The sequence below is a fragment of the Aquila chrysaetos genome, chromosome 7, assembly GCF_900496995.4.
Source record: "Aquila chrysaetos chrysaetos chromosome 7, bAquChr1.4, whole genome shotgun sequence".
NCBI lineage: Eukaryota > Metazoa > Chordata > Aves > Accipitriformes > Accipitridae > Aquila > Aquila chrysaetos.
The window spans coordinates 30,468,213-30,494,942 of NC_044010.1; the positions used below are offsets into that span (position 1 = coordinate 30,468,213).

Consider the following 26,730-nt stretch of genomic DNA (forward strand, 5'->3'; position numbering starts at 1 on the left):
TCAATGCTGGGACCAAGCCTAACGAAGTGTCTGGCTACCAATTCACTTCAGGGTATAGTACGAAATTGTTTCTCCTTTCAAAGGGCTACAAAAGTTTTAGAACCTAACTACCTCTGAAATCAGTCTCCTCCTGACATAACACCCTCCCATTTGCAAACACTTTCAGTAAAGATTTATGCAGGATGCAGCTAGTGCCACAGCCCTGGCTTCTGGAAGCCACTTTGATTCCCTGCTAACATGAACCTTCATTTCCTGTCCCCCTTCACAGGCTGCAAGGATTATCTATATTCTAAGACAAGGCTAAGGGAGGTTCTTAATTCAGAGTCCAGTCCTGCTCCCTGAGCCAGTACTCTTGCACTGCTGTTAATATTTATGCCCACACCTCAAAGACAGAAAAGTGCATTTGAGCAAGGCAGACCAAAACCATCAGTGTATGTAAGAACTGTTAGCAACAGACTTTCCTGTGGACTGCTTGGGCACAGGGCCTGAAAAGAAACTGATTATTTTCTACAATACATGGTTCTCTCTTATGAAGCATGTAGATGTACTGCAAGGTTGCGCTATAATGACAGCTACAGTCCAGACTGGTGAAAGATAAGGAAGGCATCGATACCATATTAGTACCCCAAAACTAACAATACATGTGTTAATGCAGGAGGCTATACATTGCTCCTCCACTGGTATATTCCTCTCCTCTCCAGCAAAGCACCAGAGCTGAATATCATGCATACAGGGGCAAGATCATTGAAAAGGGCATGGGCTGTGCCCAGTGGTGAATCCTGTATCCCAAGGGAACAGGGAAGAGCAAGGAGTTACACTAGCAACTTGTGCTTTGGCCTTCATCTGTGATGAAATCCCTATAGTGGGTTCTTACTACGGAGAATGAGGGACTACTGAAATGAGACAGTCCCTCACACAACCCACAGACACCCAGAAGTTTGGGCAACACACAAGAAATACTTTAAGAATAGGAAATACATATGAAAAATGTTTCCCAAAGCAACATTCACCTCTAGGTTTGACCTTGGTCACTGTTTATCTCAGTTAAAAATAAGACCCTGGAAAATGCCAATTGTGAGACTGCTTATTTGCGTGCAGTTAGTCGAACAAAGGAAGGCGGTCAGCTTACCTGGAATTTATAAGACTTTGATTATTCTTCTCATATAACTGAAGTAGTAGCAGTATCTTCTGATCTAAAAACCAAGATGAAACCCAAAGTCAGTCACCTATGAAGATGAAAACCAGATCTAGTAGGAGGTACTTTTCCCAGGCTCACACACTCACCTACAGTGCTCAGTGTAGCCCCGTAGGCACCCAGCAACACAGCAAGGTGACTGCTCTCACAGAGAGAAGGGCTGAGTTTCACAACTGTCAGCAGTATATCTACCAAGGCCTCTGAAATAAACACACAGCTTTAGCTTTGTTGCTCTCTCAGTTAGATAGTGCGTATATAAATACCCCCCCACACATACACCCTCTCTAAATAGATGCACACACAGTACTGTACGTTTTAGATCAAGATCTATCTCTATAAATACCAAAAAACGTTTCCCTGACTACACTAAAGGATGATTACGATGCATTTAATTCAAGCGGAACAATTTTTTTTTAAGAAGTTAAAACAGTATTTCCAAGCTGGACACACAAATGTTATTGTGAGGTAAGGTCCACAATGTGGCATACTACCCTACGGAAAGTTTCCACGTGTACACATTTGCCCTCTGGTTAAAAAGAAGTCCTATATGCCATCCTACCATACTGTGGCTCCCTCCTCTCCCAGGAAGGCATCTGAAATTAGCTCAGGAGTTGCACAGAGCAAAGGCAGACATCGTAGCAACCTCCCCAAGCTACTCAAGAAGTTACAGCAAGAACTTGTAAGTTCACAACCCAGCTGCAGTAACTTATCAAAATGCTTCTATACCGTGCATTTAAACAGGGGTCATCACTGCAGAATCCAATTAGTTAGCAAGCTACAGGAACTCTGTCGTGGGCCATACAAAAACTATCCACCTTTATTTTATAACTAGTTGAGAAACAGATCAAATATGTGATAAGGTTACTCAAAAGTAAATAGGGTATCTGTGGCAGATTCAAGACCTGAATCCAGATTTCTTTACTCCCAGTATATGAAAAGGCATGGGCTTTTCCCCCTAGTATCTACAAGAATATAAAACGTATGTCAAAGCAAAACAGATCATAAAAACAACAGCCTGAATGAATGCACTCTTCATGCCAAACTTCTGAATTACTGAAGTTAGCCTCAAAGAATCCATCTTGCTGCTCTACCGAAATACGTTCAAAAGGTAAAACGCATACAGTAAGCAGCAAAATCTATTACTTTTTTTTAATTTCACTGAATTTGTGACTTCGCAAGAGCTTTTGTTTACATGTTGCTCACCAATACACACAAAATTTGTTATCAACATGCTGCCCTGAGAATCTCCTCCCCTTTTCTTATGCAGCTCCTTCAGTCACTGAACCTCAAAGCCCTGTACAGTGGAGAAAAGCTGAGGTGTATGTAGGTTAAATGATTGGTTCAAGGTCAGGTAGTACTTCAGTTGCAGAGATGAAGAAACAAAGGCAATTCTACACATGAACTAGCACCCAATTTATATTCCTCATGGAAGGATATTCCTCATGAAAGGTTGTAATATCAAATACACATCGATTAATTTAACATTTTTGATATAACTTGCAAAATCAACTTAAAATCTTCTGTATCAACCTATTTTAAAATAGCTTTAAACATCACACACATTTCTAAGACAACCTATATGCACTTCAGTGATCTCATACTAACAGCATCACAGAAACCAAAAGAATCAATTCAAGATTTCAACAGGGTTAAAAAACCAAAAAACAACAAAAAAAACCCAAATCCACCTTTTCCATAGTTTTAGAAACATAAGTATTCAAAACTGGCAGCAATAAAATGAATGCAACATTTGGATCTAAGCAGAGGTAGAATTTAAAACCAAGTGCTAATATTCTAGAATTGTTTAATAGCTCTGCAAGTATATGCAGGTGGATAGGTTACTGGATGGATAGAATATAATGTGAGAAAGACAAGATTACTAAATATAGTTAAAGAGAAGAAGATTAAAATAAACCTCTTGTCTGGATGTTTGTGCCGTCTTCTTCTCTTGACCTCAGTATGGCTGACAAAAATAGAGAGTGCTGCGTGACCATCATGTGAAGTTTGGAGAGCTTGACTAAGCTCTGACTAAGTGAGGATTCTTTCTTGTATAATAACTGAATAGCAATGTTCAGGACTTTCAAAAATGCTTCATCTCTGTAGCGGTACCTTTAGAAATAAGGACCACAGAAAAGTCAGATCCCAAACCAAACCCAAGGAAACCTGCTTGAAAAAAATCTGTTTAAGAAATGAGAACTTTGCAAAGAAAGCAAACTTAGTAAAACCACAACAAATTAAAAAAACCAAAAACACATGCAACTCTTTCCCTGAGCTGTTTTGATTTAATTCTTTTTAAACTATACTGGTATCTAATTATAAAAAATAACGGAGAATCAACACACAGTCACACTCGTAGCTGCACTGATCTTAATAAAGGATTAGAATTTTGCCTACTAACCCTTCAGACAGCAACCCTTCAGAGTAACACTTCTACCTCCACAGAAGCTAAGATTATCTTAAACTATTTTTTCTTTCTTTTATTTAAATGGTCTACATTTAAAGGTGAAAAATCCAATTCTGTTTTCATATGAGTTGTATTTAAAAAATATCTTAAATAAAAAGAAAAGAAGTTATATGAGCATAAAGCTTCTTTATGCCAGTTGAAAAGAAGCTAGTCCAGCTATCCAGTTAGCTATGTTAGTTACGCTAACTGGAGCACAAATTTCAAATCTGCCTGCAGTTGTGCAGGTTCAGGCTCTAATGAAGCCAGTAGATGTGACATAAAGTGCATCCTGAGAAACAAGGAGCACCATCAAATCTGACTGAATTCAAGGGAGACAGGGCGTTTCCAGTATAATGGAGGACAAGGCCAAGTGAACAGAACTGTACCTCCTACAGCACCTTTGGTATATCTCAGTATTACTTACTTGAGTCCTGTCTTCACAAGGCTGTACCAGTCATCTGGGTCCACTTCTTCAACAAAGCACTGTGCATGTAGCAAGTAAAACCAGATGTTTACATTTAGCACACAGAGCTTCTACAGATCATCAAGACCAGCAATTTTTGTTCAACAGACAAACTACCAACATGCAAGCCAAACATTCAGGTGGAATGATCAAAGGATAACACGGAAGAAAGCTCTTGGATACAACAAACCTACCTTTTGATTCAAATGAAAACAACAGTCTTGTTTTGTTGGTCCTGGGAGCAAGGGAGCATTTGGGCTGTATGCAATTAAAAAGCAAGCTGGTCTGCAGGTACCAAAAAACCAAGAGTCTTGAAACTTTTCACACTCCCAAAGTGTGAAAGGAATAAAAAGTCAGTGAGTCAAAGCAAGAGACTTCGGTACTAAGTTTTTGTGTACCTACAATGTGCTTAAGCTAACCAACCTTTGCATGTGGCAAACAGGGGTGACTGGGCATACATGTTCTTTACAAAAACTGATCTTCCCTGAAACGCTATAAACCACAATAAACAACAATCAGTTTTAAGAAGACTGACAGCTGCACATACCAGCAGTCCCAGTAATAGTAGGTGCTAACCTCATCCGGCCTGTGAACACCATTAGGAAGAACACTGTGAGGTGGCCCCTCAGGTCCTGCAAGACTCTTGTCCTGCACAATCAGTCATGTCCTAAAATGGAGTCTCACCAGAAGACAGAAAGAGGTCAAAGGCATTCGCTGCCTGCAGAGACCTTCATTTTTACATCTTACATGAATCTGCCTACCTTGCTGAACTACAAAAAAAAAATGGTGGTACAGAGAGAATGATCAAGTAGTGTTATTTATGATCAAAGTCCTGATTTCTATCGATGATCAACCAAATTTCTGCCACAGACTTCAGAGGGCATGGCAGGTGGGTCTTGTCAGAAGTGTCTCTATCACTTTTTTTTTTTTTTTTTTAAAAATAAAAACATCCATTAACAACCTTTAACTCCTGAACATCTCAAACTCTGTTTTTCAAAGGGGACTGTTAGCAGAAATCCATCATCAACAACTCAACACTGTTTCCTATAAAGGATTAGCAGGGCCAAGTTAACCCTGCAAAAGCTATTAAAAGCCAACAGAAACCATAATCTATAAAATAGAAAATAAAGTCCAACTTATACTTCTCCAAGATACAAGAGCACGGTAACACATACGCACAGTCACATTCTGGCAGTGCAGATAAAAAGAAGTCTCACCAATAATTCTTCTAGCCTCAGCAGCATGGACCTCTCCACTTCTGGCTTGCTTTCATCTTTACTGCTGTTGTACATGACAACTAACCCCTTCAAGCAGGCTGATAACAGGCGTCTCCTCCAGGAATGCAGCTCTTCAGAGTTTTCAAGCATTCTAGATATGGCATCTGCCAGCATCCAACTGCAGGAAGATATTTATTCATTTTTTAATGTTGTAACATGCTTTTTGTATATGTTAAAGATGTCTTGTTGCCAAAGCATAAAGTGACAGATTCTCTGAGGAGAGGATGCTGTTATTGTTCACAATATTTGCATTCATGCGTATCTGTCACAAACTGTCCTAGTTTCAGCTGGGATAGAGTTAACTGTCTTCCTAGTAGCTGGTACAGTGCTATGTTTTGAGTTCAGTATGGGAAGAATGTTGATAACACTGATGTTTTCAGTTGCTGCTAGTAGTGTTTAGACTAATGTCAAGGATTTTTCAGCTTCTCATGCCCAGCCAGCGAGAAAGCTGGAGGGGCACAAGAAGTTGCCACAGGACACAGCCAGGGCACCTGACCCAAACTGGCCAACAGGGTATTCCATACCATATGACGTCCCATCTAGTATAGGAACTGGGAAGTGGGGGCGGGGAATCGCCGCTCGGGGATTAGCTGGGTGCCGGTCGGCGGGTGGTGAGCAATTGCACTGCGCATCATTTGTACATTCCAATCCTTTCATTATTGCTGTTGTCATTTTATTAGTGTTATCATTATCATTATTCGTCTCTTCTTTTCTGTTCTATTAAACTGTTCTTATCTCAACCCGTGGGTTTTGCTTCTTTTTTCCCGATTTTCTCCCCCATCCCACTGGGTGGGGGGGGGAGTGAGTGAGCGGCTGCGTGGTGCTTAGTTGCTGGCTGGGGTTAAACCACGACACAAACCAAGTCCTGAAACAGGGCAACTGGATTTGCTTACCTCTCATTATTTTCTGCTTTCTCAAGAGCAGCAGGAAGCTGGTCAATAAGGTTTCGCAGCCCTCTGCTTTCTGAAGATGGCAACAACTTTGAAAGAACTTGCAGTTTCACAGTGGTCTCATGCAATGCTTCTGTGTCTTGAAATACACCGCAGAGCTCCTTCCACAGAGCTTTCCTCAAAACAGGTGTAACAGCTGAGACAACTGTTGGGAGAGAACAGGGGGCACAGGTTCCACCATCTAAGTGTGTTAAGCAACAATAGACTTATAATTACAAAAATCCCAAATCACTTTTCTAATCAAGGCCCAGATTACTTAGTTTCTAGGAAATTATACTACAGTAGCTGCTAATCTGCTACAGAGAAGTGCACTCTGTATTGTTCCATAGCATCATTAGGAATTATTTAGCATATGTACCAGACAACCACTTGCTACACAGCTGAAATGATTAGACGTGGGCAAACAATGCAGACCTTCAAAAGAAGGACAACTTCCTGATAAGAAGCCTTGTCCTTGCTTCTCAGGAAGCATGAAACTTTACCAGTTCTCTGACCCTGGGCTCAAAGGAAATTTTCTCTCACATCAACAAACAGCTATCAGATACCTTATAAATCAAGACAGTCAGACAGCAGTTTCCCCTTCTATGGTCAACCATGAAACCACTGGTGCGCATTAGGTGCTAGAGAAAGGCTCAGTTCTTTAACCATCCTCTACTTTCCTGGGTGCTGACAAGGTCTTTTCACTACTTGAACTTCTCCTAGATAGAGCCAGCCTTCTCCACCAACAGCTACAGTCAGCCTGTTTCTGTTGCTATTTGCATTTCTATGCAATAAGAGAAATGAAATCAAAGTGAGCCTGTTCTGTTGAGTTGAATCCTAACTCACCGTTTGGCTGGTAGAAAATTTAGCAGTCTTGTCAATTTAATGCTGCTGTCAGTTCTGGAAAGTTTTGGACTGTCAGCTTAGGAAGGCATTACTGTAGGAAGCTGTATTTGGAGATTTATTTTAGAAGAAAGTTTTGGACTCTTACACTTGTAAAAGTGAAAGCTTATGTTCTGCAAAACCATATGGCTATGGCATTCCGCTCACCAGACAGTGTTCTATGTACGCCCGAGAAAAAGTTTTTACCAAGATAAGCATGAAGACAGATTTTCACATGCACTAAGTATTAAATAAGGGCTTCAAAAAAGAAAATGAGCAACAGCAACTGTAAGAGTACTTTGCTTCAGTCTAACAGCCAACCTTCACTACAGTCCTTTACCTTTTATGCTGCAGAGTTACTTATAAGAGAATCATTAGAAGTTAGACACACAAATTTTATCACCTCTACTTATTGTGCAGACAATCAAAGACTTTAAGGCCAGCAGAGCCTACAATGGGAATTTGGCCTCCCAAATCACAAATAGGGATCAGTTGTGGCTTTACCTGTGGAAGGTCGGGTGAAATCATACTGGTCTCTGCATTGCAAATACACATTAATGAGCGGAAGAAAGCTCTCCATGTTTTTCCTGAGGTACTTTCCAGTGGCACTGCTCAGACACCACAGCTCAAACTGCAGCAGGTGAGTCCTACAGTGTTTTATCAGCATGCCCACAATGGCAAGGGAGGTTTCTGACCTCTGGTTAAGGCAGTGAACATGCACCTCTACACTGACTGCATGTGCAAGGACTGGCTCGCTTTGGAGAGCCTGAAGGAAAACTTTCTCCAAATCTTCACTGGCTGATGCTGACATCAATATCCCCAAAGCTTTAATGTGTTCTGTGGATAGCAGTAGTTCTCCTCGTTGGGGCTGCCTTTGGTAGCTATCTGTGAGAAGCCGCACCAAAATCTGTCCATAGAAGCTTAATTGTTTCCCTTTTCTAGGGCATTTTTCAGATTTCTGAGTAGTCAAGCTCATCTCAGGAAGTCGCAGCATGGTTAAAGTGATCTCCTTCAGCTGAGCTGCAGTCATGTATATGTGCAACTCCTCCAGAGCCTCCAGCTGGTGAGACTTCTTGGGAGAGACCTGGCTTCTGCCTTTCCCCACAGCCTCTAGCTCTTTCAAGACACTTTTTGTGATAGCTTCAAAATACTTCGATAACACATGTTTGTGATCCATGCTCTGCAACATCGGGGCACCCGTTTTCAACAGCTGGAGCACACCGGAATTGAGGCAAGCCGACAGAAGCTTTACAGTGATAGGGTTTAAACTGTGCTGAGGAAGAGAACGTTGTTCTAAAGCCAGGAACCAACTCTCCAGAGTAGGATGTCTGAAAATCAACATGAGTGTATCTTCTAGTGTCTGTAACAAATGGTTGTAACAATATCACTGAATGGATAATTATATTTTGTGGGGGAAAAAAACCCAACCAAACAACATCATTCATCTGCTTATTTTCCAGAGCTTGTTAATTACAATTACTGAACATGAAATTGTCTATTAACTGGTCAGAGGATAAAAATATTAACGAATTACAAGCACATAAGCACCATTCTTCCAACATTTATGATGTGGGAGGCACGCCTCCACTGAACATTCTCCACATGTCTTAGCACATTTCCAGGGGAAAACTGTATATTCTGGGGTTTGTCAATACAATTCCATTCTAATCTCCACAAAATCCACAGAACAGATGAAAGGGAGGCAAAAATTCGCTCATCCAAGTACATAATTTTCATAAACAGGCTTTACACAAGGCTTAGGGAATAGAATTTCCTCTGCAGAGGTGAGTGACCTCTGTCAGGACCTCTCCTGACCATATTCCAGCTCAGGGGTGAGACTGTGGGTGATGCAACGTGGTCAAATCTCCAGACAGTAGTTTTATAACTGCTGGACCACATGCTCAAAGTTCCTAAATCCTCCTCCTAGACCTTAACGGCATCTCCCTGCATCAACCCGTTTCCATTCAGTACAACTCTGTGAAATACACAGTGTATGATACCCTGTTCACTCCCTGCCCTTCTGAGGACCTGGCAAAAGCTATAGTAATGCTTCTACAAAGCAGTAAAATCCTATTCAAGACCTTATACAGCGAGCACGTGACAGACACACTTTAATCCTAACTGAAATCCCAGAAATCCGCATGACTATTATCAAGGCACAAAGCCCAATCCCTGCAAGATCCCCTGTTCTCTGTCACCTTCAGCCAGTTCCATGTTTTGGTGATCAGTGAAAATATATCAACATAATTTGTGCTCAAAAATTGTTCAAGATCATTTGCTTTAATTAATGGTTCAGCAAAACTTATGACTACTTCCCTAGCGAATAAAAATTTACTAACAGGTGAGCTTCTGGCCTGTGTATCAAGGGATTTGGTACCTTGTCATTTGAAGATTCCTCTGTAATCAGAGATTGCTCGTCCATAAAGAGATCTGTTTCAGTCTGATGCTCTTCTTGTTTCTGCTGATTATCCAACTCTACTTGATTTCCCCGGCACAACAAGCTGTTCAGCAGGTCGACATAGAGGTCAACAAGGTGAGGACCAGAAGTTTTACTAAGCTGTGAAAATACAGACACCTTGGAAGTTGAGAAAAGAGAAGTATGGGAGCAGAAGGATAATTATCTGACAGGAACAGAAATTAACTAAGAAATTCTGAAATTACAACCTTTTCTAGGGGAAGGAATCACTCCCCTCTGTAGAAACCTGATTCTAACAAAAATCACAGGGTGCCAAACAAATATTTATAGATTTTCGTCTATACTGTGACTTTTGGTGTAACACAGGCCAGTGAATTTCACTCTCTGGAAAGGTTTCCTATGGAGACCCAAGAGCTGGATTAAAATCTGGAGTTTATTTGCACTACGCATAGATCAGTAAGGTAACCCATGCAAAGTAAATCCAAGACTCCTCAACAATTAGGATGGATGTTTGTTTACAAATTAGGTGCAGGTGTGTCTGGTGCTCTATAGTCTCAGTGAGAGCTGAGTCTGTGAAAAAGCTGCAGAACTGGATCCTTAAATTTTAACAGCCAAGTCACTTGTACTTTCTGGATTAAAATAAAACAAACCAACCCACAATATCATCACAATATTGCTCTTACACTGCCAAAGCTCTCCACTGTAGATTTCAGGTATAGCAACACATGCTTTACTCCTAACAAAAGCTGTTCAGGCGGGAGCTGGGAAGCCAAGTCTCTCAATTTTGTCTGGATATCATCTTCCAGTAAAGTATTGCTTCCTCTCTCATAGGCTTTCCTTAGCAAAGTCGTAAATACAGATTCCAGGGCCATAGCAGGTTCTTTGCATACTTCTTTGCATTTTTTAAACTGTTTAAAATGGAAAAAACATAAGAGAAAAATAAAGATGAGCATGAATCAAAAGTTTCTTCAGTTGCCTTTGTTTTGAAATTAGTTATATGCTGAAATAAGGACTGAAGTTCCAGGAGCCCATGTGTACAGTGCTGTTATCACAGAGCTAGACAAAGGTGTCCCATGGGGAATCTGCACATGGTCACTGCTGGACTAACAGAAAAACACATCAATGCCTAGCACAGCTGGTCTGTGCCTTCCCAACCCCTACCTGCGTGAACTCCAACCACTGTAAACTGGCTCCTCGGGCCACATCACACATTATGCTACGCTGTGCATGATGAGGAGCTGTAGCCTGGGTGATTGCGTACAACCCTTGAGCCCTGGCTTCACTTCCCAACCACAGTAAAGACCTCTTGTGTCATTAGAGAAAAGCCCTTGAGCAAATTTGTGTCCCAATGTGATCAAGAAGCAATACAGAATTAGCTTAATGTAAATGCACTTTCTGATGGAAATGTAACCTTTATACACTATGAGGTTTTATAGTAATACTGGCTCAAGCATTCAAGTGACTTCAGGTATTCCATACCACAGGATCCTGAGATTGCTGGGGTATCCAGAGTTTATAGTACTGGTTAAATTGGTAGAGCTGAGGATACTTAGAAACTTTCATGGACTGCAGATCTTTGTCATAGAGCTGAAACATCAAGCAGAGGGCAAGGGGTTCTCTCTGAGAGTGCAGGAGGTCAGTGAAAACGGCAACAAGATACTCTACGATGTGTGCTCCTAGAAAAGCAAAATAAAAAAATGAAAATTCTGTTGACCGAAGTAAGCTGCATGAGCACAGACATTAGGGCAACCCTCTTTCCTTAAGGCCTGGGCAACAAGCCATATAGCATCATTTAGAAAAGTTATTGAATAGGACTAAAAGGTGTTTGTGATAAGCTAGACAAGTGTTCCTGACCCACTGAGGTTATCTGGAAAAATCCTCCATACAGTAGTCCTTGTTGAAGTAAATAATCACTCCACTTCAAGACACATGCTCAGGTTGGCCTGTTTCCTTCCAGACAAGCATAAAACTAACTCTGCCTTTACTGTGCTGTGCTAAACCTGCCTGTATTCTGTTGGACAGCCAAGCACCACCTAAGAGAACTGATTTGTACTGGGGGGAACACATCCAGGTTAACACGCACTGGTTAAATATGGAGCATTTCCTTTCAGAACTGGGACTTTAAGTCCCACCCCAGGTGCTACTCAACAGCCAGATATACACAGGACTTAGTGAGGTGCTGCGGGGCTGGCAAATCCTGCTCTGAAGCCAACTGCTGCCTCTGTGACTCCTCACTCAACCAAATCCTTTCCTCAAGGAGGTGGTAGAACTTTGCAACACTCGCCCCTGGAGCTTCATCTCTGATGAAGTTTTCTTTGGAAAACACATCCGTTTTCTATTCAACAGTCCAGTCCTCTCTTCCCTACTGACTAGTGTCAGTGGAAGAGCTGCCTACAGCCATTGAAACCACCCTCCTCTCACAATTTGCATACTTTGTGCTTAAAACACACTGTTACTGAAGCACAACTGCTTCCAGGCCAAGACTGTCCATGCAGGGACAGTGTCTCTATACTGCTCCTCAGTCCCCTCTATACTGTCCTTAGAGCCTGGGGTCATTCTCCTCCTCCACTTCCCTACATCTCACAGGGGAAAGGTAGGCTCTCTTTTTCTAATGTGGGCAAGTTTGTTTTCCCACAATCTAGGAGCTCCCTAGATTAAAATGGCAGTTTATAGAATGCCTGCATTTCCATCTATTTCCCCTACTCCAGAAACCAAGAGTGAGCTTTAGGGTCAGGAAAAAAAGGACAGAAGCACCTCATAAGCTTTAACACCTCTTTTGAGCAGGGAAGACCATGGATCTGTACCTCCTTCTGCTTGCAATGAAGATAAAATGTCTTGAGGAGCTCATTGGGTAAAAATGATCCCACTTGCACTCCACTAGCATAGATGATACACAGAAACAAAAATGTCTGTACCTGTTCCATTTTCAGTCTGAAGCAACAGTATATTCCTGGCTTCTAATGCAGCAGGGACAACAGCACTGAATGGAAATGTTTGGATAATCATGTCTTCATTTAAAGTGAACCCAATTTCCTCATCTAAGCCATCACTGCCCTCAATTAGGACATCCACCATATCCAGGACATCTATTAAGTGAAGAAAAAACATAAGTAGAGGATTCAGACTAATTAGAAAACAACAGAGGTAGAATCAAACACTCCAGGAATACAAGGCAGCTTCTGAATTCCCAAAGCAGAAAAAAGGATGAGACACATTTGTCTAGCGATGTAACGGTAAATGCAACTGTAAAAATCACTGTCTCTTATGGTATGCTTACCTTTACTTTTTGCCTTTCAACACCGCTGTCCAGCTGACAGAAGTAAGGGAAGGGAATAGGTGCACCACCTACTGCTATCATGATGGCATTAGGTAAGGACTATCAGAGCATAACAGTGACAGGAAACATGTATGGGAAAGTACGAAGGAAGCAGCCACTTCCCCATTAAAAGAACATCCTGAGCAGTCCTTGAAGAGCTTCTCAGCTTTACATGGCCAGAGAACCACATCTGGTCATGAAAGAATCAAAGACAGCTTTAACATATGAAGAAGATACCATGTATTCCATGGCTGGCATTACATCCCTGTAATAGTCAGCTCAAGGCAACTGATCCATCTGGCACTCAGTGTTAAACTACCTCAATTATCTTACATTTATGTACTGCAAAATCCTATGCATGGACTATTATAGCAGAACAGCTAGCACATGGTAAGTTGTCCAAGTGTCCACATCTGCAGAATTTTGAGTCTGCAGTAAGGCTGTGACTGGTCCCAGAAAGCAGGAGCAGCAAAATTCTAGCTGTGTGCCTGGGAGTAAGAAACTTCCCTACAGACCCTAGCCCCTTCCTCCTGGATGAACAGATATGAGCAGCCCCAGGGAGAAGAACTGTAATAGTTTTCATTTTAGTTAGAAAATGCTGCTGCAGGAGCGCAAAGAGAGATTTAAAATACTGTTAAAACGGCGTAGCTGCATCAGAAATTACTTTTGGGGGTAAGGTGGTAACTTTGCAATTCAGACTGCTACTTCTGATACTAAATACAACTGGAGGGCTCAATCTTGTAGGTCCTTAGTTAAGCAGGATTTCTATGGTTATCAGTCATCAGTTTGCAGATTAGGGCTAGAAAATTGAGCATGAAGTCTTGGAATTCTCTGTTGAGGGAATCACCACATACCGTCAATGTGAGAGATGGGGATGCTGACGTTATCAGAGTCTTGTTTAAACATATTAACTTGGAGCACACTAGCTTCCTGAACAAGGTCTGCTGCTTTATCTGTATATGGATAGGGGTTTGTCACCAGTTTCAACAGGATCTGTTAACAAGGGTTGAGAGAGAAACGTAAGTGCACAGGCTATTAAGTCTACGGGAACCATATCTTGTTAAGAAAAACTATGTGCTAAAAGTGGTTGGAAGCTGGGAAAGTTTTAGGAAGACAACTTCCATATACTTCTGCAGGAATCTGCCTATGGTTACTGCTGCACATGGGACACTGGGTCTGATGGAAAAAGAAATGTCCACTGCAATTTCGCACCTAAAGTGCTACCACAGACTGAGTCCCTTGGGAAACTGCAATGAAAAGGAAGCAGTGGGCATTTAACATCCTGAAAGGTAAACAGGAAATGTCAACTTTTCTTGTAAAAGATTACAATTTACTTAAGTCTGATAATTTTGGCAGGTATGGCCACATGAAGAAAAGAGGAGATAAGAGCTACCCCCCCACACAACACTCTACCCTTATATCAACAATGCTGTAAAAACAACTTATATTTCTGGATTTAATTTTCCTCCAAATCAATTCATTGTCCTCCCACCCAAGACAAGAAAGGTGTCAGCTCTGTATGAAGAATTACAAACACTGCTTTTCTCAGAATTCATTCACTGATCTTTGACAGGTTTCTCAAAAATAGCAACAAAATAATTAGTTTCCATTAATGCTATTCTTGGCATTGTTTATCCAGCTAATTTGAACAGTTGTTACCCTTTCCAAAAATTGAATCACTGCTTCCTTTTTGTCTTCTCTTGTATTATCCAAGTGTTCCAGCCAAACTGAAAGTTCCTTCCACGTGTACTCAAACACCCCGCTGTCACGTAAAACCTGTCCGGAAAACCAAAGGGTGGGTTTAAAAAAAAAACAAAACAACTAAAATACAAAAGCCCCAAAAAGCACAGATCTTTTTGTCTAGCAACTTCATGTTTTCTTCTTGGAAAGAAAAAAAGAAGAGCAGGTTGATTAAAAGAAGTATCTGTCATTCTCTTCTCACCCCCTCAGTTCAGGAGGCCTTATTCCCACTGACTACTCTAACTGCACAACAGAGGGTAAAACTGAATGCTTTTTTTAAAACAGTATCTCCCAAGTCTGCTCTTAGTGTAACTAGGACCAAGGCCTAGTGTCTTCATCACGGCTGTTTGCTTACTGCTCTCTCAGCAAGAACAGCAAGAGGTGAGGCATGACTATGTTACAGTCGATGAATGAAACCCACTGAGCTCTGCCAGATACACACAGGCTCTGTAAGGAAAGGGCAAGAAGCAGTCCTGGGGCACAGAAAGGAGGGCTTGAAGAATGACCAAAATAAGAGGCAAAACATGGCTTACTCTCTCACAACTGGGAAAATCAGCTCAGAACAACTTCCTTCTGCTCCTGTCCTCTCAGAGCACTCCTCCTCTCACCTGCTGTCTGCAGCACAAACGCAATACAACTCCCCTTGGCTCTTGCCCTCACACTGACCACACATATGGGATGGATCCTATATGCACCCCATTCAAGTACACCTATACACCAGACTGGGCAGCGAACACATGTCGATCTCACTATGAATGTTCATTCCCATGCATTTGGAATACAAGACTTCTACAAGCACTCGGGACACAGGAACCAAACATGTGCCGGGGCAGTATGCAACAGACTGAGAGGCCGTTGTGCTACCTGCAGTGCTGCTCACTGCAGCAGCCTCTCTGTTGCTTCATTGCTCAAGGCCTACGGCGCAGGGGCGCAGAGGAAGACAGCCGACTACGGCACAGAGCCACAGCCAGGGCCAATCCACTTCGTGGTCCCAGCCTGCAAAGAGCCTTACATGTTGGACAGCTGCAACAGAGCTTGTGTGTCCCCTGTCCCATCACGCGGCCTGAAACACCAGATGTGTCCCTGCAAGAGGAGCTACTACAACACTGTCTCACACACTGGCAAGGAAGGTCCCCCTAAGGCACAGCCAAAGGTAAGAGCCAGGATAAAGGCTAGCAGGACTTTCGGTCCAACCACATCAAGACCTTCTGTTGTCAGTAGTCAGTCAGCACAAACCCTACTGAAGTCAAAGTTGCCTGGACACAGAGAATTCATTCCCTCCACCTTAGTAAATCTTATTTTTATAATTCCAAGGGAGCAGGCTATACTGCTTCAAGAGGGTTGTACATCTTTACACCATTACAGCAAGGAAAAAAAAGCACCGTACCCTTAAAACCAGCCTGTAGGGGGTTTTTTGAGAACTACCAATGTAATATAAAGGAAAAATCATTGCTAAATTAAATCTAAGTCAGGCTACCTGTACTTAAAAGAGTTGGGCAGATGGGTAAACAGTCAAATAACAGTAGGTCCTGACCACAGCAAGGTCCAGACAGAAGCGTAGGCATACTCACAGTTGCTGTGGGTGGTGAGGTAGACACAATTTTACCACAATCAAGTAACAGGCATAAACATATTTAGACATTTTTGCCTACTTCTATGCTCTCTAAATTCAGGCCCTTATCTGAGGCACCTAAATCAGGAACTTGGTGACCCTATGCTCCACCTGTAAAGGAAACAAAGGAGGAGGAGGAACAAGAAGAGGAGAAGGAGGAACGGCTGTCTGAAGGACAATCCAGACGACAGGCGATTTGAACTGCACAATTGTAGAACCACCTGCCCCTCACTCTCAACAAGAGAAGAAACCTTGCCCAGCTTCCTAACTCTGGCACCTACATTAAACGACTGTAATTATGCGGGATGAATCTGTGCCTTTGCTTCTCCACACACACAGAAAACAAAGGAAGCCATCATGGCTCATTTGCTCTACATTTACCCTGCGTACACCACCAGCAGCTACAAAAATAACACCGTTGCTTACACGAATCTGACAGGATAATTCATTTAAAGAAAGAAAGAAAAAAAAGAAAAAAGGATTCATTTTTAAATAATTAACTATTTTTGGCAGTCTTGAAATAGAAATACACTTGCAGCTCTAATGAAAACAGGCAGGAACAGAATGTGAAATCCAAAAACATGCCTTCCGATTATATAGCACTGTGTTGAAAAATAAGCAAAACACACTCATTAACATCTATTCTTAGGAGCCTCTCTGCTGACATAACTGCCCTAACTTCACTGCTCCTGTATTCTCCTCAGAGAAAATGAAACGGACTGAACCTAAAAGAGGAAACAAGAATGAGTCAGCCAGCCTACGTCTCCACTCAGCAAAAGAATCCAAATACACTAGAAAAACTGTACTGGATAGCTTTTGATTGAGATATGCATTACTGTGAGACAAAGTTAACCGGACTTTAATCCCTTGCAGGGATCAAGGGCAACTAAAACCTAATTCAATCACTGTAACTTTGGTTTAGTGAATTGAACATTGCAATTGCACCCTGTGATTGAAGCTAAATGCAGAAATTAAATGCACAAAGCTGTAAACAAACTTGTATGCCACTATTACTATGGGACACTGCATAAGAAACCCTGTTCAGGGCTTAGAACAGTTTTTGGATTTTCTCTTGGCGGGGACAGTTGTTTAGTTGGCTTTGTTTTTAAATGTAGATCTCTACGCCTACTTAGATAACTAAAAGATGCCCAGCTTTAAAAAGATACTGAGAACAACAGCCACTGATGCCTTCATGAGACTTGTAGTTGATCAGCACTTCTGAAAAGTCAGGTAACTTATTTATATGCACAAAAGGGGATTTTAATTAATTTTTAAGACAAAAGTACTCCTTGCATCAGAGGTTGTATCAGACTGTAATGAACAGGACTATTTTGCAAACTAGCTAAAGCTTTAGGAAGGCTAGAATGACGAAGTACAAATTAAGTAAATGAGAATAAAAAAGAAAAATCAAAAATAATATCTTTTTTGATCAATGTCAAGACCTTTGCAGGCACAAACTACATTGATTTATTACAGTATCAGAATTAATTCAGCCTAGGGGGGGCGGGCAAACATTAAATACATTTTCCTTACTATTTCATCAACTGTTGCAGCACATTCAGTTGACAGCATTTACTTCCACAGAACTGTGCTGGCTGTGGCTAGGATGGGGTCAATTTTCTTTACAGTAGCTAGTATGGGGCTATGTTTTGGATTTGTGCCGAAAAGAGTGTTGATAATGCCAAGATGTTTTCGTTACTGCTCAGCAGTGCTTACACAGAGTCAAGGCCTCTTCTGCTTCTCACCCCACCCCACCAGCCAGTACGCTTGGGGTGCACAAGAATTTCGGAGGAGACACAGCTGGGACAGCTGACCCCAACTGACCAAAGGGATATTCCAGACCATACAACATCATGCTCAGCATATAAAGCTGGGGGAAGAAGGAGGAAGGGGGGGATGTTCGGAGTTACGGTGTTTGTCTTCCCAAGTAACCGTTACATGTGATGGAGTCCTGCTTACCTGGAGATGCCTGAACACCTGCCTCCAGATGGGAAGTAGTGAATGAATTCCATATTTTGCTTTGCTTGCATGCACAGCTTTTGCTTTACCTATTAAACTGTCTTTATCTCAGCCCACGAGTTTTCTCACTTTTGCTGTTCTGATTCTCTCCCCCATCCCACTGTGAGGGAGGTGAGTGAGTGGCTGTGTGGTGCTTAGTTGCCGGCTGGGGTTAAACCACAACAAGAACATTTAGCTAATAGGTAGTTACCTGACAGAAAATTCCAAGAACAGTCACAGAAAACAGAAAGACAACTCTGTTGACCACACAACTATGCAGTAAAGGTATCTGCCTTAAGAAAAAATTTTACAATCCTGAAATTTCAGACCAATGGGATATAGTGAATATCTTCAAATTTCAGATCAAACACTTACCTTGATGATCAGTTTTTTGGTTGAAATTTTCAGATGAGAATGGTTACTTGTAACAAACATTTTCATCAGTAAGTAGAATACTGATTTTTCACCAGATACCTTCTCTGTCTCAGAGACATCCTAAAAGAAAAATATATTAAAATTCCTCTGGTACAGCAACACTGTACAGGATTATGCTGCATTGAAGTAGATATGTAACATATTATTTTATAGACCTGACCAAAAATACCAAGGCTAGAAATGAATGGGATCAGTTATACTACTTTACATTCAGTGAGCCAGGAAGATGAATACAATGATTTTTTGTAAAGTGGAAGAAGAGAGAAGTAACAGAAACACCAACTAATACAAGGGTCCAAGATAAAGCCACCTTCCTCCCCAGTCATCCATTCTACTTCTATTTCTGTTATCCCCAGGAATTCAGATTTCCTACAAGTACTGTCTGAAGAAGAAATATAATCATTTAAAAGACTGATCCCCAAAGAACAGGAAAACAATGGAAGTCACAGGGATGCTGAACACTACCGGAACATCAAATGACAATCCTTCAGCCACCTCCCCTGCTTTTATCACTGACTTGCATTTGATGTCTAACAACCACAACCCTCTGTAATATTGCCAGATTTGGCTTTTATCTTTTCTGTTAAAACTTCTTTGTACTAGAAGTGCAAAGCCACAAGAAGATAGCGTCTTTCCCCGTTGCTACGTTTTCCTTTGCTTGCTCTTAACTCTCCTCACTCTTTCTTTATGGCCAACTGGAGAGGACAGAAAATCTCCTACAAGACAGGGAGGGTCACAGTCATGACACCCATGGATATCTCTGCTTCCCCCCAAAGCTAGGCCCACTCTTTTCTCCAGACATGAAAAGCAAGCCTGCAGTAAAGAAGAGGGCAGGGGCCCTGAAGGTTTCCAGTAATTGTGGAGAAGAGGGACAGCCTTAACAAATAACAGAATCTTCCCTGGGAATCGGTGGGATGGCTCCCCTCAGCAGCTCATTTCCTCAGTCTGAAATCTCAAGCTTTCCAGACAAGTGGAAACCAGCAAATTCTCACTCGTGCCCCTCTCCAAAGACGAGAAGAGCTGAAGGAACCTTGTCTAGCCCTCGTCAGGGATGCAAAAATTTCTGCCCTTGTAGAAAAACTTTTCAGCTCAGAAGGGATTCTTCACTAATGCTAAGACTATTAATTCCTACTGGTTTTACAAAAGGGTCACCTCCTAAAACAACTGGACTGGGACTAGTTTAAAACTAGGCAGTGCCAGATGTAAAGATTTGAGGACAACAGGCTAAAGAAACATAAATCTGCCTTGAAAACTCTTACCTGTACTCTGAACCAGGCAAATTTATTTGCAGGAAGTTCCAAAGCCACTTTCAGTATATGGTGCTGCAGAACAGGAGGGACCTCCTCTCGGAGGCCCTTTTCAGTGACGATACCTGAGGATTGAAAGCAATACAGTCAACGTTATTTTTGTGTATATTCCTGAGATCTCGGGAACACTAATCATGTAGGGTTTCAAACCACCACTGTGAGATAAGCTGGCAATCCACAAATTTTCATACCGCAGACACTACGATTATGTTTGGCCAACCTAAGGTAGGAATCCAGCCCTCAGCAGGGAGAAGTCTAACACGTGCCCCTGGCACAAGCCATTGCTGGTGCATGGGAATACAAAAACTCTTCTATCAGTCTCAGCAACCCTGAGAAGCTGTGTCCTAGAGATGGATAAACTGGAGACCGAAACACAGAATTTAAGTCAATAATAAATCTTAATGCTTATTCTATTACAATATTTGCTACAGGCAATAGAACTTTACACTTGTGTCTCTCCCTACATTACTTTTATTATCTGCTCACAACAACTGCTGTGGCATAACCTCAGAATTATTCACCTTACAGGTCACAAAGCTGTGCAGAGACCTTTGCAGTGTGCTCCAAAAATTGACCTGCCCACACTTTAACTGCAGTTAAGTTACCTACAGAGATCAGCTGCATAAAGCTTAGATGTCAATGTGCTTTTCATAGTCTGTGTAGTGTCTTTGTGGTCTACATTAGAGAGAGAACAATAAATTTTAAAAACTCACTACAAAGTCTAGCCAACAGCAAGACCAAACAATAAAACTGTACCAGCTGTTTAAAGAACATATTGCTACAAGGTAGAAAAATATGCTGCCTTTGGAGTGTATGTTTCAATCAGGGTGAGGGGAAGGAACAACAGAACTCCCAAGCTGGCATCTGAGAGAATGAAGTTTCATGATTCATTTACGCTATCATTTTCCACCATATCATCTTTCATAAAAATTAATATCCAGGCTCACTTCATTACATTTAATTTCCAGCCTGTTCAACTTCATTATTTCATATTGTAACAAAACATACCATAAAAGATTTCTGCCTCACAAAAAGGTGTCCTCCCTTTTGTCCATTTTGAAGAAAGCAGACCAATGCAAGCAATAATGGGTTAAACAGGGTATGTGATTTGGTGAGTCACCAAGTATACAAACCAATTAAATATGCTTTGACAGAGGGAGAAAAAAACTCACACATGAGATAGTTGATTGGGGGGGGTGGTGGTGGTGGTGTTTAAAGCCCCTTTTTACCCTGACAGACTTTAATTAAGGTATTTGCATAACTCCCATCCTTATACATCCCAGACCTGCCTAAAACACAGATAGCTGCTCTAGTTTCGTGGCCTACAAGCTCTGGCCCACAGACAGCAATGACGCCCAAATAACATTTTGCTCTCTCCTACGGACTCAATTTTAAATGGCTGTATTTATTGTATCACCAGCAGTATTGGAGGATCTTGCTCACAGCCCATAATTTGTGGCTCATCATCCTTGCTGCATTAAGCAGGTACAGAATGTCTCTGTTTACTTCTGCTGTATGAACAGGAATACCCTCCGTGAACATGACAACAGAGACAAAAATACAACAATATTGCTAAAGTGCTTCCTCATACAGATTTTCCACAGGAGATAATACCATACAGAATTCTGTTGTTCTCCCCACACACTCCCAAACTATGATAAAATAATTCAAGACACAGCAAATGAAAAAAATACTTGAATGTTGAAAGATTTTCCAGAGGAGACTGGTGAATTGGTACATGCTTCTCCCCCACCCCAAACCTTCTGTGAACTACCCTTTTAAAAAAAATTCTGTATCACTGCAGCTAATAAGAGTTTGGAAATAACTTACTTATGTTGGATTGTTGACATAGGTCTAGGAGAATTACACACTCAAATCTCATTAAGAGTTGGACATAAGTCTTCCTCAGAAACATTAGAATTAAAACCCCATGAAGACCAAATATTTGCAAGAATATGACTCATAAAGAGGAAGACTGTAGCGCAACCTACCACTTACAACAATTGAGTGTAGCAGAGCAGCTATGGAATTTAAGAGGGCAGAGTGCCAGAGCACTGCAGAAATAGCAACAATAAATGCCAACACAATGAAGAAACTAAAATGGGTTACTTTTAGAAAACAGTTCTTTCCCTATATACACAGAAGGGCAAACATTCCCTTCTGCTGTGGACTTTGTAAATAGCCAGAGAAAACAATTAAAGGTAATAGAAATACCCATCACGTACCTTTTAGCAGCTTGCTAAAATCAAAGTTGCTCCGTGCTACCAAGTGGGGCACAACCTTCTCATAAAGGCATATGACCTGAAGCAGTGCAGCTTTCAGAAACAGTGTCTCAGCATCATCTGAACCTAAACAAAGTGTTTACATAATTAGTTCCTCCTTCTTTCATACCAAGAGAGCACAGTGTAGCACCTGCATTATCCAACGTAAGAATTACTAACTATATTTCCAGCAGACTTGCCCATGAAAAGATCGGTTATCTTCCTCATGAATAAGAAGAAACAGAACACCACCTCCCCCGGAATCCCCAGTTTCCTTCCCCAGCATTCCTGTGTGAATACTTTTAAAACTAAATCATCTTATTCGGTGCTTAAATTGGCAGTTGCCATTTCTAATTTGATTTGAAAGTGCTCACACGTATAAAAGACAACCTCAACATTTTAACACTCACTATAAGAATCCAATCAGTCCCACTACTGTTTAAATTAAGGCTGAACAACAGAAAAAAAGTGAAGGAAAGGATATGGTCATGCTGCTGGTTTCTGAGGACACTATTTTTACCTAATGCCAGGTAGGTTTGACTGCGGAAGTACAGGAGACAGTACACTAATTTGTTACTAATTTATTACTTCAGTTAAAGGTTTCTTCCCTTCCCTCTTCCAAAATAATACCTTCTCAATGTAACCTCTTGGCAAGAGGAAGACAAGAATCTGTATGAGAGAAACACCAACCCCAGTTAAGGCAGCTGTTTACTTCTTAGGAAAAGCTATCTCAGCAGTTACATATTCTTTTAGTTTATAACATGAGGACACATAAAAGCTACTTGTTATCCAGTCACTAATGAAAAGGAAGCAAAATAAATGGAGGGCAGCCAAAACTTTTTTTTAACACCTACTTTTTTCCTGTTAACTGGGTCTCCCTCAGGGAGCTATGAAGAACTGGATGGATGCCATGCATAAACTTTGTCTTTGTTTGCCTGAGTCTCAACTCCCATTAAAAAAGAATTCTCTAGTGGCCACAGTGCAAATAAAGCTGTAAAACGTGAGCTGAGAGTAAGTGATACTGTATTATCACCCTAGTATGCAGAGAAACTACAGCTACAGTACTTCAGAGATTAGCTGCTCCATTGGTTTCAGCAAGCAGTCTACCAATAAAGAGCCTTGGAGTGTCAGCGTTGACAACTATTTTGCTGCCTAAAGCCACACATAGAAGGACATACACTGAAAAACTCTCTGCTCCCTGAAGTCTCACTGTGGAATATGCCCTGTGAAGGACATGAAACTGGCTGCAGATTTATCTTCAGCCTATAAGTAAAATATTGCAGGCTGCTAGCCAAGCTACAGAGAGTACCAAAACTTCCAGTTCCCTGCAATGGGACTACGAAAGCAAGTCCTTCAGGGGAGACACTGATTTTGAGAGAGGAATACTGAAGCCTTTACTCCAATCCTCTCTGCCTCTTACAACACTTGCATGTTTCTCCTCCTGTGCTACAGCAACACAAGCATTTGTGTAGCCACAGCAACTAAGAGCTTCAAAAAAATGATCTCATGGTAAAATAACTTGGCCAAATGAAAATTCCTCAAAAAATTATTTTTCAGGCTTATCAGTTTCACTGCCTGTTTTATTGCGTGGCTGCAAAATACTCCTACTAGCACAGAAGGTCAAGGACAGGAGGGTTAAGTTCAACAAGGGGAATTGCAGAGCCCTCCACCTGAGCAGGAACAACCCCATTTGCCAGCACATGCTGGGGGCCACCCAACTGGAAAGCAGCTTGCAGAAAAGGACCTGGGGGTCCTGGTGGACACCAGGTTGAACATGAGCCAGCAACGTGCCCTTGCCACAGAGAAGGCTACCAGCACCCTGGGCTGCATTAGGCAAAGCATTGCCAGCAGTTCAAGGGAGGTGATCCTTCCCCTCTACTCAGCGCTGGTGAGGCCACACCTGGAGTGCTGTGTCCAGTTCTGGACTCCCCAGCACAAGAGAGATACAGACATACTGGAAAGAGTCCTACAAAGGCCCACAAAGACAATGAAGGGACTGGAACATCTCTCCTAAGTGGAAAGGCTAGGAAAGCTGGGACTCTTCAGTCTGGAGAAGAAAAGGCTCAGGGGGAACTCATCCATGTACATAAATACCTGAAGGGAGGGTGCAAAGAGGACGCAGCCAGGCTCTTTTCAGTGGTGCCCAGTGACAGGACCAGAGGCAATGGGCATGCACTGAAGCACAGGAGGTTCCCTCTGAACATCAGGAAACACTTTTTTACTGTGAGGGTGACCAAGCACTGGCACAGGTTGCCCAGAGAGGTTGTTGGAGTCTCCATCTTTGGAGATATTCAAAAGCTGTCTGGACACAGTCCTGAGCAACCAGGTATAGGAGGGGGGTTGGACAAGATGACCTCCAGAAGTCCCTTCCAACCGCAACCATTCTGTAATTCTGTGACAGCAGAAAGTCAAACTGCTTAACCTCCTAGTAGCAATGGCAACTTATTTGTCAAACTCTGTTCTTAGGCAATTCTGATGCTGGTCAGAATTAAACTGCCCGAAGAATTGAATAAAGCAAAGATGAATAGTAAATGCACAAGTGACATCTGGACTCTGCTGAAGTGAATGACTTTCCATGGGATGAGGATTTCACAACACCTATTCTATACATGTAAGAAGGGGTAACTCCACCTGCTTTGCCTACCATGCTGTTCAGAAACTTCTGGTGTCTCAGTCACTGCCTTCACAGTGGAGATAGCACTTTCCCTTTTCTCCTCTTGGCCATCGTGGTGTTCTCTCCCTTGCTTCAGAAGGGACTGCCAGACAGCCACTATATTGTTCATGTCTGGTAAAAGCTAAAAGCAGAAAGAGTAAATTGCAACAGCTCTCCTGCGTGAGACAAAGCTACTGTGATAAAAATATTCACAACAAACCAACACAAGGATTTGCTGCTCTTCACAAAGGTTGTAACTGACCTAGTATGCAAGCAGAAAAAGATCTGAAATCAAGTAGTGTACTTTCACTTCTGTAGAACATAAATACTGGAAAGAACATTTTACTGAAAAAGCTTCCTGTGAAAAATTTATGTTTGGTTCTTCATCCTCATGGTGTATTTCCAACTCAAGTGCTACCTTGTCTAGTAACTTCTAACTCTTGAGTGAACTCCGCTGGCTACAATTTAGTTGAAATCAGGAAGAGAATTTGCTTTGAGCCTGTTCTTGGAATTCATTTGCAGCACAACAGCTGTCAATGTTATAAATTTGTCTCACAACAAAATTTAATCTGCATTTCCATCAGCTAGCTGTGTTAGGAAATGTAGTCTACTACCACACCAGTTATTAACACCTTTTAACACACAGCCTTCCCCTCCTCCTACCCAAAGATACTATCTCCTGGCTCCCAGGCCACAACCACTTGGGGAGAAAGCGTAGAGTAGTTACCTGCTGCAAAATGACTCATGTTAGACCCCAATTTTCTTTTTACTTTGTACCTTGCTGATGGCTTCTCTGTACAGCTGTACGAATTCCTGCATCACTGACGGTGTGTAGATTTCTGACTTTTGCCAAGTTTCTTCATTCAAACAGTACTCAATATTCTTCAAGGCTCTTCTCAGAACCATTGATACAAGTGACAGTATGCTGTGCTTCACTACTATGCTGGGTAACTAAAAGAAGGAAGTTGAATTAACGACATTTCAGTGCTTCCTCTTATGTTTTGCACATAATCTGTACTCTGAATAGATGTTAAAATTTGTTAATGAATTAATTATTTCCTAAACCTTGGCTTGCAGGAAAGAATCTGTAGGTTTTCAGATTCCCAGCCTAAACCACTAGTGAGCGTTGGCAGAATTGGTGCTTGTGAATGTCTCTTGGAAGCAGTATCAATGGGTTTTAATTAATTTTCCAGTGCTTCCCCAAGCCAGATTTATGCTGGGACACACAATACAAAACATACGTAATTAATCAACTTAAGAAATTTCTTAATCAACTTAAGAAATTTCTTGACACTTAAATCAAACAGTATTAACTGGGACAGAAAAATCCAATGAAATACTATAGGCTGCTCTTACATTTAGACCTTGGGTGAACATTATTTTATTGCACACTGCAGGGACTGTTGTTACCATCACCATAGAAAGCAACCTGGGAAGAGGAATAAACTCTGAAGTCTTAAAAGAATTGGAGATCTCTGGTTGAGCCTCATAGATCTGAAATAAAAATAACAATTTAATCAACATTGATATAGCACTGGAGATAACAGCTTCTTCTGGGGAGAATTTTACAGAAGGGTTTTGACTTGTCAAAAGTAATGACAGCACTAAATGTCAGCTTTTACAAAGAAATGCTACAGAGCATCCCCCAGACTCCTATTCAACTAAACGGAACATCTGTATGTGACCTGCATCCCTGCTAAACGCCACCCCTTTTCAACAAACAGACTACAGATCCTGCTTGCCCATCTTAAGCTAAACAAAGAGGCAGAGAAACACTCAGAAAGGACAAAAGGTTTTTCTAGC

The 26,730-nt window shown here is 41.6% G+C and overlaps 1 protein-coding gene across 4 annotated transcripts in view; it reads right to left on the minus strand.

Annotated features, from left to right (window-relative positions):
- Positions 1-26,730, minus strand: part of URB1 (URB1 ribosome biogenesis homolog) — a 58,474-nt gene that overhangs the window by 16,704 nt on the left and 15,040 nt on the right. Inside the window, exons 10-28 of one of the 4 annotated variants that reach the window (XM_041124740.1) lie at positions 26,284-26,421; positions 25,705-25,878; positions 24,919-25,069; positions 22,239-22,361; positions 19,966-20,078; positions 18,647-18,766; positions 14,581-14,697; positions 13,776-13,914; positions 12,521-12,691; positions 11,085-11,281; positions 10,289-10,516; positions 9,567-9,764; positions 7,694-8,549; positions 6,272-6,473; positions 5,319-5,496; positions 4,063-4,121; positions 3,111-3,304; positions 1,285-1,395; positions 1,130-1,193 (exon numbers count right to left, since the gene is read on the minus strand). In XM_041124740.1, coding sequence (XP_040980674.1) covers positions 1,130-1,193; positions 1,285-1,395; positions 3,111-3,304; positions 4,063-4,121; positions 5,319-5,496; positions 6,272-6,473; positions 7,694-8,549; positions 9,567-9,764; positions 10,289-10,516; positions 11,085-11,281; positions 12,521-12,691; positions 13,776-13,914; positions 14,581-14,697; positions 18,647-18,766; positions 19,966-20,078; positions 22,239-22,361; positions 24,919-25,069; positions 25,705-25,878; positions 26,284-26,421 — 3,533 coding nt within the window. The remainder of the gene's footprint in view (positions 1-1,129; positions 1,194-1,284; positions 1,396-3,110; positions 3,305-4,062; positions 4,122-5,318; positions 5,497-6,271; positions 6,474-7,693; positions 8,550-9,566; positions 9,765-10,288; positions 10,517-11,084; positions 11,282-12,520; positions 12,692-13,775; positions 13,915-14,580; positions 14,698-18,646; positions 18,767-19,965; positions 20,079-22,238; positions 22,362-24,918; positions 25,070-25,704; positions 25,879-26,283; positions 26,422-26,730) is intronic. The other 3 variants (XM_030019508.2, XM_041124741.1, XM_030019509.2) reach the window with 3 other exon arrangements.